The 18319-nt window shown below is 41.9% G+C and overlaps 1 protein-coding gene across 15 annotated transcripts in view; it reads left to right on the top strand.

The window, feature by feature from the left end:
* DST (dystonin) overlaps positions 1-18319 on the top strand; it is a 566706-nt gene that overhangs the window by 378189 nt on the left and 170198 nt on the right. For 12 of the 15 annotated variants that reach the window (XM_044290838.1, XM_044290839.1, XM_044290836.1 and 9 more), the window contains 7 exons: positions 5449-5592; positions 6401-6634; positions 7854-8006; positions 8856-9089; positions 11901-12179; positions 13650-14192; positions 17644-17820. In XM_044290838.1, the coding sequence (XP_044146773.1) occupies positions 5449-5592; positions 6401-6634; positions 7854-8006; positions 8856-9089; positions 11901-12179; positions 13650-14192; positions 17644-17820 (1764 nt within the window). The remainder of the gene's footprint in view (positions 1-5448; positions 5593-6400; positions 6635-7853; positions 8007-8855; positions 9090-11900; positions 12180-13649; positions 14193-17643; positions 17821-18319) is intronic. The other 3 variants (XM_044290849.1, XM_044290846.1, XM_044290850.1) reach the window with 1 other exon arrangement.

Here is an 18319-nt window from a genome sequence, read left to right as displayed (position 1 = left end):
AAAAGAGGAGGGTACAGTGGGTTGGACATAAGGTTCTAATAGGGACATGTGAAAAACATTATAGATCTTCCAAGTTTGAGGAAGATCAAGACGGAAGGCAACGGGATTGATGACGGACAAGATCTTGTAAGGCCCAATAAACTTAGGACCCAACTTCCAGGAGGGAACCTTCAGTTTGATATTCTTTGTAGACAACCACACCAGATCACCCACATTCAGGTCCGGACCAGGCACACGTCTCTTATCCGCCACACGCTTATATCTCTCACTCATCCTCTTCAGATTACCCTGAATCTTTAGCCAAATAAATGACAAAGACGAGGAAAATCTCTCCTCATCAGGTAAACTAGAAGACCCCTCTCCAGAGAATGTCCCAAACAGCGGATGAAACCCATATGCACCAAAAAATGGTGACTTATCAGAGGACTCCTAGCGACGGTTATTTAAAGCAAACTCAGCAAGGGCCAAAAAAGAACACCAATCCTCCTGATTCTCCGCCACAAAACAGCGCAGATATGTCTCCAGATTCTGATTGCCGCGTTCGGTCTGACCATTCGACTGCGAGTGAAAAGCAGAAGAGAACGACAACCGAACCCCCAAGCGAGAACAGAAGGCCTTCCAGAATCTGGAAACAAATTGCGTGCCCCTATCAGAGACAATGTCTGAAGGAATGCCATGCAATTTAACAATGTGATCAACAAACGCTTGCGCCAGTGTCTTAGCATTGGGTAACCCAGAAATGGGAATGAAATGCGCCACTTTGCTAAAACGGTCCACTACTACCAGAATCACAGTCTTTCCTGAGGAACAAGGCAGGTCCGTAATGAAGTCCTTGGACAGATGCGTCCAAGGACGGGAAGGAATGGGTAACGGGAGGAGAGAACCCGATGGCCGTGAATGAGGGTCCTTGGCACGAGCGCAGGTCTCGCAGGCTGCCACAAAACCCTTAACCGTCTTACGAAGAGCCGGCCACCAGAATCTCCGAGCAATGAGATCCACTGTAGCTCTGCTCCCCGGGTGCCCAGCAAGGACAGTATCATGGTGCTCCTTACAAACCTTGTGTCGTAAAGCGAGAGGCACAAACAACCTCCCAGGGGGACAAAGATCAGGAGCCTCTGCCTGGGCTGCCTGAACCTCTGCCTCCAAATCAGGATAAAGAGCAGAGACGACCACCCCTTCAGCCAAAATGGGACCCAGGTCTTCAAAGTTCTCCCCTCCCGGAAAACAACGTGACAGGGCACTCGCCTTCACATTTTTAACCCCAGGGTGGAACGTAACAACAAAATTAAACCTAGAAAAGAACAAAGACCATCTGGCCTGTCTCGGGTTCAGACGCTTGGCCGATTCCAAGTAGGCCAGATTCTTATGGTCTGTAAATACGGTAATAAGGTGTCTGGCTCCCTCTAACCAATGGTGCCATTCCTCAAAAGCTAATTTGATGGCCAAAGACTCCCTATCTCCCACATCATAATTTCTCTCTGCAGAGGAGAGTTTCCTTGAGAAAAAGACACACAGTCGCCATTTGGCAGGAGAGGGACCCTGAGATAAGACCGCACCCACACCTACCTCAGCAGCGTCCACCTCAACAATAAAAGGTAGAGAGACATCAGGTTGTACTAAAATGGGAGTGGAAGCAAAACTCTCTTTGATACGAGAAAAAGCTTTAAGCGCATCTACCGACCACAAAGAAAAGTCTACCCCCTTTTTAGTCATATCAGTGAGTGGCTTAACAACAGAGGAATAATTCAAAATGAACTTTCTGTAATAATTGGCAAAACCCAAAAACCGCATCAGCGCCTTCTGATTCTCAGGAAGCTCCCAATCAAGCACAGCATGGACCTTCTCAGGGTCCTTGCGAAAACCAGAAGCGGAGAGAAGAAAATCAAGAAACTGAATCTCCGGAACCTCAAACACAATTTTTTCCAGTTTAGCGTACAATTTATTATCCCGCAGAATCAGCAAGACCTGACGTAGGTGGTCTCGATGAGTCTTCAAATCAGGAGAAAAAAATCTAAATGTCCTCCAGATACACCAGTACAAATTTCCCCATTAAATGCTGAAAAATGCTGTTCACAAAATGTTGGAAGACGGCCGGAGCATTCATCAAACCAAAAGGCATAACCAAATTCTCGAAATGACCCTCAGGGGTATTGAAGGCCGTCTTCCATTTGTCCCCTTCCCTGACCCTGACTAGGTTGTATGCCCCTCTTAAATCCAGCTTAGAAAAAACCTTTATGGGTCACGAATCGTGATACAGTTCAGCTCCCTGAAATCCAGACAAGGTCTTAAAGAACCATCTTTTTTCTTACAAAGAAAAAAAAACTGCGACAACAGGTGACTTCGAGGGTCGGATGTGTCCGTTTCTCAGGCTCTCAGAGATATAAGTACGCATAGCGACTCTTTCAGGTTGGGAGAGATTGTATAAATGTGATTTTGGCAGTTTGGCACCTGGGATGAGATTAATAGGGCAGTCGTACTCCCAATGCGGGGGCAACTCCTGGACACCACTCTCGGAAAACACATCCGAAAATTCAGAGAGAAAAGATGGCACAGTCTTGGTAGAAACCTCTGAAAGAGACGCTGTGAAGCAATTCTCTCTGCAAAACTCACTCCAACCATTTATTTGCCTTGCTTGCCAATCAATGGTGGGGTTATGTTTAGTGAGCCAGGTAACACTAGAGGAGTAGGTAATCCGCTTAAGACGAAACATGACATATCCTCACTTTTTGTGATGTAAGGTGAATGGTTTATTTAGCACAGTTTTTATTTTACATGTGTTCATCTGAGGGGTTAGGTCATGTGATATTTTTATAGAGCCGGTCGATACAGACGCGGTGATACCTAATATGTATACTTTTTATTTATTTTTGCAAGTTTTACATAATAATATTATTTTTGAAACAAAAAAAAAATCATGTTTTAGTGTCTCCATATTCTGAGAGCCATAGTTTTTTTCAGTTTTTGGGCGATTATCTTAGGTAGGGTCTCATTTTTTGTGAGATGAGATGACGGTTAGATTGGCACTATTTTGGGGTGCATATGACTTTTTAATCGCTTGCTATTACACTTTTTGTGATGTAAGGTGACAAAAAATTATTTATTTAGCACAGTTTTTATTTTTTTACAGTGTTTATCTGAGGGGTTAGGTCATGTGATATGTTTATAGAGCCGGTCGATACGGACGCGGCGATACCTAATATGTATACTTTTTTTCCCCCGTATTGTTTACAATTTGTTTTTTTACTTTATTTGGGGAAAATGATGTTTTTGTTTATTTTCACTTGAAACCTTTAATTTTTTGGGGGGAAAACTTTATTTTTTTCAACTTTTTTTTCACTTTATTTTTTTCCCACTTTGGGACTTGAACTTTTGGGGGTCTAATCCTTTACAATGCATTCCAATACTTCTGTATTGGAATGCATTAGCTTTATGAGTAATACTGTGTGTATTACTCATACAGCTTCCGGCCTGTGAGATCCAGGGGGCTGGATCTCACAGACTCTTCACCAGAAGGTAGCGCGATGCCTTCCTTAGGCATCGCGCTGCTTTCCATGCCATCGGGTCCCCCCCACAGCCCCATCGGGACCCGATGGCACCGCTGACTACCGCCGCCCGCACAATAAAAAGCCGCAAACCGCAGGCTAAATGCGCCGACACGGAGGCGCATTTAGCCGTGGTGCCTGCTCAATGATTTGAGCAGGCACCATGTTCCGATCACCGCCCGCCCGCCGGGCGGCGGTGATCGGAACAACACATGACGTACCGGTACATCATGGGTCCTTAAGGACTCGGGAAACATGCCGTACCGGTACATCATGCGTCCCTAAGGGGTTAAAAGAAGAAAAACTGCTACAAGAGGACATAGTTTTAAATTAGAGAGGCAAAGGTTTAAAAGTAATATCAGGAAGTATTACTTTACTGAGAGAGTAGTGGATGCATGGAGTAGTGGATACCCTTCCTGCAGAAGTGGTAGCTGCAAATACAGTGAAGGAGTTTAAGTATGCATGGGATAGGCATAAGGCCATCCTTCATATAAGATAGGGCCAAGGGCTATTCATAGTATCCAGTATATTGGGCAGAATAGATGGGCCAAATGGTTCTTATCTGCCGACACATTCTATGTTTCTATGTAAGTAGTATAGGATTGTTACTGTACCATTAAAAAAGTGTAGGGCAGCTCTGTATTGACTAGACACACCTGCCACACTATAACACCACCACCAAAGGCTCGTCTGGTGACAACAGTGGCTGATGCATAGGACTCTCCTTGACATCTCCAACATCGTTGGCAGCCATCATTTCTGCTCAGCGTAAATCGACTTTAATCAGTGAACAACACTGAGGCCCACTGGGCCCTCGTCCAGCGCAAATGCTCAAGACGAAGATGCTTGTGCCTTGTGGTGTGGTCAGGTACCCTTGCAGGTTGCCTAGCATGCAGACCACGCTGATGTAAACATTTCCGAATGGTCTGACATGAAACTTGGGTGCCTCTCACCTCCCTTAAATGTATCTGGAGTTGTGTGGCATTCATCATCCGATTCCTAGGGCATTGTTCACAGTGAAGCGGTCATTAGTGTGCGTCTATGCCATTCTGTGACTCTTCCAGTCTGTCTGTATCTCTGTTGCAACCTGCTGATTACACTCTGTGACACTCTAAGTGGCCACTTCCGTCTTGAGAACATCCTGCTTAAAGCCTTGCAATGGCGAGGTACTGTTGATCATGATGTCAAAATGTGAACAGCATCATGAGGATGACTGTTTAAATATCAATTCTAATTGAACCAGGAAAGTTATTGGATGATTCATGGATCAAACACCTGTTGTGAATTTTGACGTTAAGCTCCTTGTTAGAGAACAGCAAGTTGTGCAAAAAGTACTGAAAAATTGAACAGTTGGACATGTACATTCAAAAATTCTGAGAAGGTCACAGTAACTTCACCTATAAAGGTTAAAGTGCATTTTAGGTTCATGCTGAAATTTCACACACAAGCCAAATATCCTTAACTTTTTGTGAGTAGTGTAGAGAGCTACAGTCACTGATAGGCCTGCCTTCTTAACTTCAACGCCCAGATTGTGCAGGAATTTTGATAAATAAAAATACAGGTTAGAGCTCATTCAGACAACCGTGTATACGGGTCCCCATCTGTCCCAATCTTTCTTGCGGGACAAAATTTTGAAACAAGTCCTATTCTTGTCTGCAATTTGTGGACCACAAAACACTATGGTAGTCTGAATGAGCCCTTATACCGGATCTTTTCCTGATATATCAGTCAGCTACAGCATACTCCGTGCAGATTACATTACATTTGGTGACACTTTCCCTTTAATGCTGTTTGTGCTGCTTGACCCATAAAGCGCATTAATTTGTTTTTAAGCAACAGTTTATTTTTTTTAATTATAAACAGTAGTTTATGTTTTTAATAAGTAATTTTCCCATTCTTATTCCAGGGAAAGTTAGCAGAAACCCATCGAGATTTACTTAGCCGACTACAACTCTTGGCGGATTGGATAACCTCCAGTAATGAGACATTGGACTTTTCAGTCAGCAGTGATGATGTGGATGTTGTAAAACAAACCATGCAGTCTTTGAATGTAATGTTATTCATTTATCTTCTTTTATATGAGTAGGACTACTAGGGCTATATTTTCTCACATTAGTCCTTTATAAGCAATTATAGTTGTGCACAATGTAATTTCGTCTTAAGGGGTTTTCTCATCACTACAGCCTATTTTGATCTTTGGCTGGTCACACTTTTTCCCTGCAGGGGAAATGTATTATTGCATGCTGGCCATACAAATAAATGGATATTTATATATGTATATACAGTATATATAAACGATTCCAGGCTTGTGAGCAGCACAGCGAGTCAAGTAAAAGTTGGGTGCCAGCGGTTTATTGGAGCGATCCGATCCCCAGGAAACATACAAAAAAGTAAAAAGAATTGGAATTTTATTTCACCAACGCAACGTTTCGGTCCACACAATGGAACCTTTTTGTCAAGCAGTGATATATAAAAATATATATATATTGCATATAAGTCTTCAGATCCCTTTACTTTTTTCACATTTTGTTATGTTGCGGCCTTATGATAAAATAAAAAACAATTCTAGGTTTCCACCTTCAATCTGCACTCAATAACTCAAATCAGAAATTGTTGCTAATTTATAAAAAAAAAAGGACAAATTGCAAATGGACATAAGTATTCAGATCCTTTATTAATTTATATCTGAGGGCCTCCCATTTCTCTTGATCATATCTGACACCTTGATTCATCTTACTTAGTCTTTCTTAAGAAATTTTACAAAACATTGTTTGCAGTTTTTTATGCACAGTTCCATAAATCTTTCATGTGTTTTTCTAAGAATATTTTTGTATGTTTTGCTATGGTTTCACCTACAGAATCTCAGCAATGATGTTTCAGAAAAAAGGGTAGACCTAGAGGCCACAGCATTTGATGTTCAGTTCTTTATATCAGAACATGCTCAGGATCTTTCACCGAATCAAAGCAAGCAGCTGTTACGATCACTGAATTCAACACAGAAGAGTTTTCAGGATGCTCAGAAAAGGATTGTTTCACATATGGAGTCTTTAAAGAGTCACCTGCTGGCAGCACAAGATTTGAATGAGCAGAAGGTTTGACATCTCGGTGCATGTGGTGCTTGCCCATAGTTGTTTGGAATTTACTTCTTTTATCTGAGCATTGTATTTATTGCTATATGTTTTGAAAAGCAGAAACATATTTGACTTCATGTTTTTTACAGCTTCACAAATGGTTGGCCTCATGCTTTTTTTTGTGATATATACTGTAGTTGGAATGCTGTTTTTGTCTATAGCATTTCTCCTGTTAGCAGTTTGGGTGTGTGCTGTGTGATCCATATTTATCTTAGTAACCTCGATGTTTCGGAAGTGAGTTCTGCTTTAATGGTTGAATTCTAAACTTCTGAATTGTCACCAATCCCTAAAAACAAAAACCAATTGAAGATTATATGATAAAGCTATACATTTGATCTGCTTTACTGCTAGAGAACATCATTTATATATGTGAAATGACAAGTATGTACCAATTAAATGGCCACAATATTGTGAAATAAGCAAAGTCATCCATCTCCTTTTACTTTTCTATACACCTTTTCAATGGGTGCTTTAATTTGTACTCAAGTAATGCACAACTGTGCTTAGTGACTGCAGAATTATCTTATAGAAGTGATAAGTAGTCTAAAATCCACCAACTGTCTCTGAGGCTGCGGCTCTCTACCTTCCCCATCATTTACACTGCAGCTCTGCTTGTTAAGATTGAGTGCTGTGTATATGCACAAGCCTCCTGCTGTCTATAAGTATTAGCCTTCCTCTAGCTCCCCGGAATGCCAGAACTTGAGGAACTCATTACCGTTACAGGAACCTAAAGGCAATAAAATCATCAGTCACAAAAGGTAACTGCTACACAAATTATAAGCCTTAAAAAGACATCCATTTTAAGCCAAGCCAATGAAACAAAAACCTTTGCATGCTGTTAAAATGTACAACTTGCTTTAACAATCATATTTCAATACTAACATCTGTTTGATCTATCTTTTTCTGCATCATTATTAACACAGGTTCCAGGATGAAAAGACACTGGGATATTCAACGCAGTAGAACCATCTACTTTAACTTGTGCATGGTCAGGCTTTGAAATCTCTCTCAACTTGCGCTGTTTGCAGTTCTTTGAGATGAATGAAATGTTTCCTCCTACACTTAAATCACCTTGCTCAATCCATAATCCACTGTGGTCATGTTTACAGCACACTGCTTTGTGACGTTTATGTGCTGTCTTTGTGAATGAAGGCTTCATTTGTGTTTTTTATTTCTGCAGGATGCTGAAGAACAACTACAAGAGCACAAAGATAAGTTGCAAGAAATATGTGACCTGCTCACTCAGACAGAGAACAGGCTTATTGGCCAGCAAGACATGTTGACTGCTCGTGACAACCCGACTGATCTACAGCACTGTCAGGCTGAATATGAGGTATTATACATTCTACCTATTGTTTTGTATTTGATGGGAGTCATTATATTCTTTTTTTTCTTTCTGAAGAGAAAATTTATTTTATGAACAAATTTTTCCCCCAATTGGAGCTCCTAAGTGTTGAGTATGTGTACATGGCCATATCCTTGTATGTTGCTCGTACAGTGAGCAGAGTACAGGTGCACTTACACATTAGATGAATGTCGGCTTGATCCACCAAAGTCATCAGGACTCATGTGTAAGGGGTTGTCTCAACTGTCGGTAGATGTTGGGGGAAAGAAAGATAGTGCATGTAGGATTTCAACATTCCCTGTCCTCTTCAAATAGTCTTAACTAAAAGACCTTCTACCATTTTGTGTCTACAGCTCTTATGCTGTACTATGTTACCCTAAAATCCATGCTGGCGTTTTTCTGCAGTATGCACATAAGTTGTAAAATCATACCTTTTGAGAAGATCCTTTGTGCCTTTGTTCACCTAAGAATTGAAGCTTCTAGATCTCACATCACCCTGTCACTTCATCTGCTGATAATTTGGGACTAGAATGCTCTATACTTTTATTCCTAGCTATTATGGGGATTTTATACATAGTATCTAGTTGGAATTGCTCTTATCATTGAGAAACAAAACAACACTTTTGTCATGAGGCTCTTGAAATGTTTAATTTTTAATGCACTGCATCACTATTCTTATCATGGTATAAAAGGAGTGTAGGTTGCAGAGGATTATTTGGAAAACTCCCTTTGTTAGAAGGATGATGTAAATTTTAACATTGCCAGATTGCGATACTAACAATCTGGAAAATGAAACAGTCTTATGCTCCAGTTGATTTATTTTTCATACATTTGTAGGAGTTACAGAAAGATATGCAGGCTGGTGCCAGTGAACTTGCAGAGATTGTGAAAAACACAGAAAAATTCCTTCAAGAACATGGAGATAAACTTTCCCCAGAAGAAAAAGTCATCATCGAGCAGAAACTAAAAGAGGCAAAAGCTAAGTTTGAGCTGCTCCGTAAGAAGGCAGAACAGTCCAAAAAGGAACTTGAAAAGGCGGTCACAACAGCTATCAAGAAAGAAACAGAGAAGGTTCCTCACATTTATTATATTATCTAAAACGTACTAAGATTTTCAATTTTGAAGTGTCCCCATTGCCATAGCTGTTCCTGTTACTATACCGTCAAGGCCAAAAGTTTTGAGACTGACATGAATGTTGGTGTTCACAAAGTTTGCTCCTTCACTGTTAGATCCTTTTGTCACAGAAATTGTGATAAATTCAAAGTACTGATTTAGCAACAGTCGGTTGCCATCAACCAGAATTAGGCCCGGAGGCTGATATCCATCATGCCACTGCGAATTGCAAAAGTCAGTTATTGAGTCTTTTCCTAAACTTATGTGTATATACAGTACAGACCAAATGTTTGGACACACCTTCTCATTCAAAGAGTTTTCTTTATTTTCATGACTATGAAAATTGTAGATTCACATTGAAGGCATCAAAACTATGAATTAACACATGTGGAATTATATACATAACAAAAAAGTGTGAAACAACTGAAAATATGTCATATTCTAGGTTCTTCAAAGTAGCCACCTTTTGCTTTGATTACTGCTTTGCACACTCTTGGCATTCTCTTGATGAGCTTCAAGGGGTAGTCACCTGAAATGGTCTTCCAACAGTCTTGAAGGAGTTCCCAGAGATGCTTAGCACTTGTTGGCCCTTTTACCTTCACTCTGCGGTCCAGCTCACCCCAAACCATCTCGATTGGGTTCAGGTCCGGTGACTGTGGAGGCCAGGTCATCTGGCGCAGCACCCCATCACTCTCCTTCATGGTCAAATAGCCCTTACACAGCCTGGAGGTGTGTTTGGGGTCATTGTCCTGTTGAAAAATAAATGATGGTCCAACTAAACGCAAACCGGATGGAATAGCATGCCGCTGCAAGATGCTGTGGTAGCCATGCTGGTTCAGTATGCCTTCAATTTTGAATAAATCACCAACAGTGTCACCAGCAAAGCACCCCCACACCATCACACCTCCTCCTCCATGCTTCACGGTGGGAACCAGGCATGTAGAGTCCATCTGTTCACCTTTTCTGCGTCGCACAAAGACACGGTTGGAACCAAAGATCTCAAATTTGGACTCATCAGACCAAAGCACAGATTTCCACTGGTCTAATGTCCATTCCTTGTGTTCTTTAGCCCAAACAAGTCTCTTCTGCTTGTTGCCTGTCCTTAGCAGTGGTTTCCTAGGAGATATTCTACCATGAAGGCCTGATTCACACAGTCTCCTCTTAACAGTTGTTCTAGAGATGTGTCTGCTGCTAGAACTCTGTGTGGCATTGACCTGGTCTCTAATCTGAGCTGCTGTTAACCTGCGATTTCTGAGGCTGGTGACTCGGATGAACTTATCCTCCGCAGCAGAGGTGACTCTTGGTCTTCCTTTCCTGGGGCGGTCCGCATGTGAGCCAGTTTCTTTGTAGTGCTTGATGGTTTTTGTGACTGCACTTAGGGACACTTTTAAAGTTTTCCTAATTTTTCGGACTGACTGACCTTCATTTCTTAAAGTAATGATGGCCACTGGTTTTTCTTTACTTAGCTGCTTTTTTCTTGCCATAATACAAATTATAACAGTCTATTCAATAGGACTATCAGCTGTGTATCCACCTGACTTCTCCACAACGCAACTGATGGTCCCAACCCCATTTATAAGGCAAGAACTCCCACTTATTAAACCTGACAGGGCACACCTGTGAAGGGAAAACCATTTCTGGTGACTACCTCTTGAAGCTCATCAAGAGAATGCCAAGAGTGTGCAAAGCAGTAATCAAAGCAAAAGCTGGCTACTTTGAAGAACCTAGAATATGACATATTTTCAGTTGTTTCACACTTTTTTGTTATGTATATAATTCCACATGTGTTAATTCATAGTTTTGATGCCTTCAATGTGAATCTACAATTTTCATAGTCATGAAAATAAAGAAAACTCTTTGAATGAGAAGGTGTGTCCAAACTTTTGGTCTGTACTGTATATATATCAATAAAATGTTAAAAAACTTATGAAAATCTTTATATAATTGTACTTTAGTATACATAGGAACATCTGATATAGGCCTCATGCACTCATTCATTCAGTGTCCGTTGTTCCGTTTTTTGTGATTTTCTGCGGACCCATTGACTTTCAACGGGTCTGTTGAAAACTCGGCTAATGCACCGTTTGTCATCCGCGTCCCTGATCCGTGGTTTCAGTCCGTCAAAAAAATATAACCTGTCCTATTTTTTTCACGGAAAACGGTTTGCGGACCCATTCAAGTCAATGGGTACCTGAAAAAACACAGGGGCACACAAGATTGTCATCCGCGTCCGTTTTTTCCCCTATCATTTGCATGCCAAACTTGACTTAGACTTTTTTTAACTTTCCTTTATGTCTGGTGATCCTCCAAATATAAAGGAAGACACACGGAAACAAAAACGTAAACGGATCACGGAACAACGAAACCCCATTTTGCGGAACGGAACACAACAACGGTCGTGTGCATGAGGCCATAAACATGTGAAAAACACAGAAGCAGCAAATTTGTGTCTCAATACTTTTGGCCAAGATGTTTTCACAAGCTGCGACAGAGGAACCAAGCGCTAGAACTACACAGCTCCATACACTGTTTAGTGGCCATGCCTGGTAACTTCAGCACTGCTATATTCAGCACTGCAGTAACTAGGCATGGCCACTACACAGTGTATGGAGCTGTTATGTTCTGGTGCCTGCTTCCGGCAGGGCAGCTTGTGAAAACATCTGATTGGCGTTGCTGCCAGGAGTTAAAATCCTGCAGATCTGATATTGATGAGCTGTCCTGAGGGTAGGTCCTTTTGCTATTAATTCCTTAAATGTCTTTTCTCCTTAGTCTGCTGCTGTAGAACAACTGGAAGAAAGCAAATGCAAAATAGAAAGCCTGCTAGACTGGCTTTCACATGTGGATGAAGAAGCAGAGAATGGAAACCAAGTAAAGAAATCTCATATTAAGGAAAATGGAACCCATCGTAAAGACAATGAAATACAGTCTATACTGGATGGCGTGCAAGAGGTTAACGGTAACCTGATTGTGTGCGATGGAAAGTCAAACTTTATGAATGTCCAGCAGTCAAAAGAAGAGGATCTAAATAGCCAATATGAAAAAGTGAAGGTACAATAAGATGAGGGTTATATTTGAAACCTACAGTAGATAAAGAAAAGACAGCAAAAAGTGTCATGTATTTGTCCTAAAAGGGCATCAAATGAAACTACATGACAAAACATGTTAATATATATGTAATAATATTATTATTCTGATTTTGCTCTGCTGAACTTGAGTTTTATTTTAAATGAATAGATGTAGATGTCCTTTTAAAATATAGGCATAGGAAGAAGGCACGCATAATAGATGGCTGTTTTATCTTCCAACGAAAACTCAAGCTCAACCTGCCACATATCTAACAGGGACAGATATATATACTAAGCAATCACCCTGCTCATGCATATCCACTTCACACAGTTGCCCTAAGTTGGACACCATTTTGCTAAGATTTGCAGTGACAAGTACTGTCAAACATAGAACCTATACAATTGTCAAAAACTGAGCCTTGTGATCTTTCAATGAAAATGTATTTTACAAATTGGTAAGTAAATGAACAGATATGTGTAAACTTCCTGAGAATACTTTATATGTTTGGAAGATTTCATGATCTAGACCTCCAAAATTCCAATGCATCCCTCAGACAGATGGCATATACTTGTTTTTACTGCAGGCCTCAGTATGGATTAGTGCAGCAGACTGCCCCGTTCCATACAGCAGAATAATGGTATATCAATGTACACTGGCAGAGGCCAAATGACACATGTAAATAGGGCCTATAGATACATTTTACATATGAGCCAAGAGTGTGAAAGCGCCTTAGTCTACTCAGGGATCAGCCTCTGACATTGACCACATGGCTAACAAATGTTTATTTTTCTGCTTTGCAAACCTCCCCATCAATAACACTAAATCCAAGTACCAGTTTAGCATATTGCTAATGATTCAAATAGAACAGCCCATAACATTAAAGGGGTTTTCTGAGACTTTATATCTAATGACCTATTCTCTGGATAGGTCATCAGTATCTGATCGATGGGGGTCCGATACCCTGGACCCTCGTCTATCAGCTGTTTGAGGATACATCGGTGCTCCTCTGAGCGCCTTCTTTCAGCTTTTTCTAGGCCAGTGATGACATTTTCATTGGTCACATGGGCTAGGAGCAGAAGTGAATGGGGCTGAGCGCAATACCAAGCTGCTATACAGCCGCTATACAATGTACGGCGCTGTACTTGGTAAGCACAGAGAAGGCTGCGGCGCTCACAGGAGCACCGGTGCCTTCTCAAACACTGATCAGCGGGGGTCCCAGGTGTCAGACCCCCATGATCAGATATTGATGATCTGGAAAAACAGGGTGCAGCAATTGACTATACTTTAATTTGAAACGGCACCCTAAAGTGAGTGCTCAAAACTTCTGATTAACATACACTTCTAACACACCCACCCTTGCTAAAAACTCTTATTGTGATGATAGTGTGTCCCCTGGTTTCAGAGTTTATTTAAACTATTAATAAGATTTATACTACCTGTTATTACCTACAGGCTCAGCATGAGAAAATTGTGGCTCAACATCAGGCAGTTATAATAACCACCCAATCAGCACAAGCTCTACTCGAGAAGCAAGGCCGCCATCTTACGCCTGAAGAGAAAGAAAAACTCCAGAAAAACATAGAAGCATTGAAAGCCCAGTTTGAATCAGCTTTGAGTGACTCTGAGAGGAAAATGAAGGCGATCCAGACAGTTCAAGAAGAGCTAGAAAAGTTCACGGCCGACTACAGTGAGTTTGAGAACTGGCTTCAAGACTCGAAACATGAACTAGAAAACTTGGAAAGTGGAGCTGAGGACTTTGCGAGTCTCGTGACCAAGCTTCAGAGACAAAAAAGCTTCTCTGAGGATGTGATTTCTCACAAAGGAGACTTGCGTTATATCACTATATCTGGGCAGAGGGTGCTAGATGCTGCAAAGTCCTGCAGTAAAGATGATGTGGAGGAAGACAACAATAATATTAGCACCATGGAAACCTGTAAGATGGTGCAAAGCAAATTAGACATAGCTTCAGAAGACTTCAAGTTCTTACATGCCAAGGTATTTGTCTTTGGTATTTCAGTTCATTGCTATTCTTTGTGTGAAAATATATCCCATTGAAATAGTGTAATTTAGTTAAAACAAATCTGTCACCAGGAAATTCACTGTTAATCTTTCAATTAGCGATCTATTGCTGCTTTTTTGGTGAAAAAGTACTTTTAAGCCATATGGAAATGAGCGATTAAGTGCACTGAGTGCAGGCTCAAGCCTCTATGTGCACCTTTGCTTCTTCTGCTTTCTCTGCCAGCCCCTCACTCTCCTTGTTGATTGACAGGGCCAGGTTCCTACATAGTCAATCAACAAGAGTAAGTGGCTGGCAAAAGAAGCAGGAGGAGTACGGGATTGGATCCGCCCTTAACTGCGCAATTTGCATATGGATTAAAATGACTTTTTCTCCAGAATGAAGCACCTTTTCATTGAACAGCAGTGAATTTGCTGTTGCCAGACCCTCTTTAAAATGTATTATAGCTGATAGGTTCACGTGGAAGCCTTTAGGTACAGTGCTCAAAAGTTTTTGACTCGTGATTGGACGCTGAGCAAGAATTTACTTGGGCCCCCTGGATCCCACCTTCACACACCCTAGCATGCAATCACGCCCTCCACCACAAAACACACACACAAAAAAATCCACACACCTCGTAGAGTAGTAAACTTTAATAATGATGGGTGGCCACTAGAGGTGTTCCTTGGCAGTAATGTAAATACTGTCTTTTTTTCTAAAAAGGCAGTGTTTACATTAAAAAGCTTGCAGAGACATTCTATAGACACCAGAACTGCTACGTTTAGCTGTTGTGGTTCTGGTGACTATGGTGTCCCTTAATACAGAGAAGAAAAAAAAGAATCAGCACAGAAGTATCAAATAAAATGGCTGTATCATTATTCTAAAAATTAAAAAAAGCACAACTTCTGATACAAATATATAGTATTTTGAAGATTACTTTATTTTTACAATGTGCAGATAGTACTGTACTACTAGCCCCTCCATCCACCCCTACATACAGGGTAATACAGCGCTACATACCTCTTACATCTAGTGACGTCTGTTTGATGTAGATGTTCTCTTTCCTCGTCTTCTCCTTTCAGACCTTAAGACCAGACCACCATTTTTCAGCCATTTCTCATCTCTGCAGTTTGACGAACAAAATCTTAGTTTACTACGTTTCCATCATCCTCCCATCTTCTGGACAAATCATCCTTCCAACCCCAATACTGTGCTGCTGTGCTCCCTAATACTATACTGCAGAAACAGATAAACTCCCTGATAATACTAGTACCATGTAGATAGTGCCCTTCAATATCCCTTCAATAATTATTGGCACCCAATGCCCTAAAATAACTGCGCCTGGCAAATAGTGCCCCTGACACTAATAGTGTAAACATAATGTCCCCCAAAAATAATTGTGGTAAGCTGACACTGTGCCAAGGTGCCCCCATAGTAATAGTAGTAGTGCTCCCAAAAGTCCCACCAATAGGAATAATTATCTGCTAGAGCACACATGGTAGTAATAGTGCTCCTACAGTGCCCCCAACATGTCCCCACTGTGCCCCAGAAGTAATAATGCTATCATAGTGCCTATACTAGTAATCATGTTCCCCATACAACCGCAGTAGTAATAAAGCCCATCATAATGCCCCCAGTAGTAATAATTCTCCTTATAATGTGCCAGTGCAAAAAATACCCCCTTTTAATGTCCCCAGTTGAGCTAATGTCCCCATAGTGCCCCCATAATGTGTCACTATAAAATACCCCTATATAGTGCCCCCAGTAAATGCCCCATAGTGCTTCTCCCCTTTCTGTCTAGTGCCCCCTTAATGTACCAGTATAAAATGCCCCATATATAGTGCCCCAGTAAATGCCCTCAGTGTCCCCCATAATTTTCAAGTATAAAATACCCCTTCTTAGTGCCCCCCATAGATGAGCCCATAGTACTCCTCTCTCCCCTTCCCCATAGTACTCACCATAATGTGCCCCAGTATAAAATACCTCTATACAGAGCCCCCCATATAAAATACCCCTTCTTTGTGGCCTCAGTAAATGCCCCCAATAATGTGCCAGTAAGAAGTGCCCCCCATAGATGCCCGATAGTGCCACCCAATAATGTGCCAGTAAAAAGTGCCACCAATAATGTGCCAGTAAGATGTGCCCCCCCATGCCCCCCAATTATGTGCCAGTAACAAGTGCCCCCATAGATGCCCCCCAATCATATTCCAGAAACAAGTGCCCCCATAGATTCCCCCCAATCATGTGCCCCCATAGATGCCCTTCAATCAGGTGGCAGTAACAAATACCCCCATAGATGCCCCTTCCCCATATAAAATACCCCTTCTTTTTGGCCTCAGTAAATGCCCCCAATAATGTGCCAGTAAGAAGTGCCCCCCATAGATGCCCGATAGTGCCACCCAATAATGTGCCAGTAAAAAGTGCCACCAATAATGTGCCAGTAAGATGTGCCCCCCCATGCCCCCCAATTATGTGCCAGTAACAAGTGCCCCCATAGATGCCCCCCAATCATATTCCAGAAACAAGTGCCCCCATAGATTCCCCCCAATCATGTGCCCCCATAGATGCCCTTCAATCAGGTGGCAGTAACAAATACCCCCATAGATGCCCCCCAATCATGTGCCAGTAAAAAGTACCCCCATAGATGCCCCCCAATCATGAACAAGTACCCCCATAAATGCCCCCAATCATGTGCCAGTAACAGGTGCCCCCATAGATGCCCCCCAATCATGTTCCAGTAGTAGTACCCTATAAAAAAAATAAACACTAACCTACATCAGGCTGTCAGCGATGTGATGCAGGCCTCTTCCGGCCTGTGTCCCGCGCTGTGCGGCTCAGGTGGCACGACCTGATAGGCTGTAGGCCTAATGCCTGCAGCCGATCAGTGGAACGGGGAAGGGAGACGCCTCTCCCTCCCCTGCCCCGCTGCAGTGCTTCCATCTGTATCGCTGTCCTGACGGTGATACAGATGACTATGGAAGCGCTCATCTCCCTGTGCCCTGCCGCTGCCCCCCATGTCACCAGTGGCCAGCGGGGCTCAAGAATCAGCTGCCTTGGGCCTCTGCTACCCCTTTTGCCCCTCGTTAAAGACGGCCCTGCATATCAGGGCACTCTATTTTTTACTGATTGTTTAGACATTAAAAGTTATGTCTGATGTAGATGTAGTTTAAATTTATGCAGAAATATAGAACATTCTGAAGGGTTCAGAGACTTTCAAGCACCACTGTAGATAGCTATCTGTCACTGATGACACTGCCCACCTGGCTACTGAGGTCAGAAGGAGCAGAGATATAAATGTATACATATCAAATTTATACTGAATCTTTTCCCAAAAAACTATACATCAAACTGCGCAGCGTCTCCTGCTCTAAATGCCTTGCCTTTCATGGTGACCGGTTCTCTTTAAGGCTGAAGCACCCTTTTTATTATTGACTATACTTTTCTTTTTAGTGTAATTTGCTGGGAAACAACCTGAAGGATTTAGTAGACAAATATGAGCACTATAAAGAAGCATCTTGTGGACTGTTAGGCGGTCTCCAGAAGTCTGAATCTGCTGTGCAGAAACGATTGTCTGAGCCCATTGCTGCCGACACCAGGAACCTGCAGAGACAGATAGAAGACACAAAGGTACTTTTTTATTTTATTATAATGGCTTTTTGTTTCCACCTTATATAACTATATAAAGATTTGCAAATGTGGATTCAGGTTTGGCAGTAGCGGCAAAGTGCATCAGATTTTGGGAAACCTCATCAACGCGCTGTGAAAATATTGTAAACTGACATGTGGTCCAGATCTTAAATCCGCAGCAGGTCAGTTTATGCTATGGATCTCCACTGCTGATCTCACCCTTTGCAATGCATTGGGAGAAATCTGCTGCAGAGCCGGACCAAAATCTGTGACAAATGCTCATGTCACATGTCTTGTCATCTCAGACTTTGAGGGCATGTCCCTAGAATATGAAATCAAAGTCAGATAGGTGTGAGTCCCACTCTGAGACCCGTACCTGTCTCTAGAAAAGTTCCCCAAAAAGAAGGAAAGCGTACCGTGCGTGCACGGCGTGCTCTCCATTCATTTATGTGGGAGCTCCGAAAAAAGTCTCATAGAAATGAATGGAGAGCACACTGCA

Source organism: Bufo gargarizans, chromosome 4 (genome assembly GCF_014858855.1).
Source record: "Bufo gargarizans isolate SCDJY-AF-19 chromosome 4, ASM1485885v1, whole genome shotgun sequence".
Taxonomy (NCBI): domain Eukaryota; kingdom Metazoa; phylum Chordata; class Amphibia; order Anura; family Bufonidae; genus Bufo; species Bufo gargarizans.
This window is presented reverse-complemented; position numbering and strand designations above follow the sequence as displayed.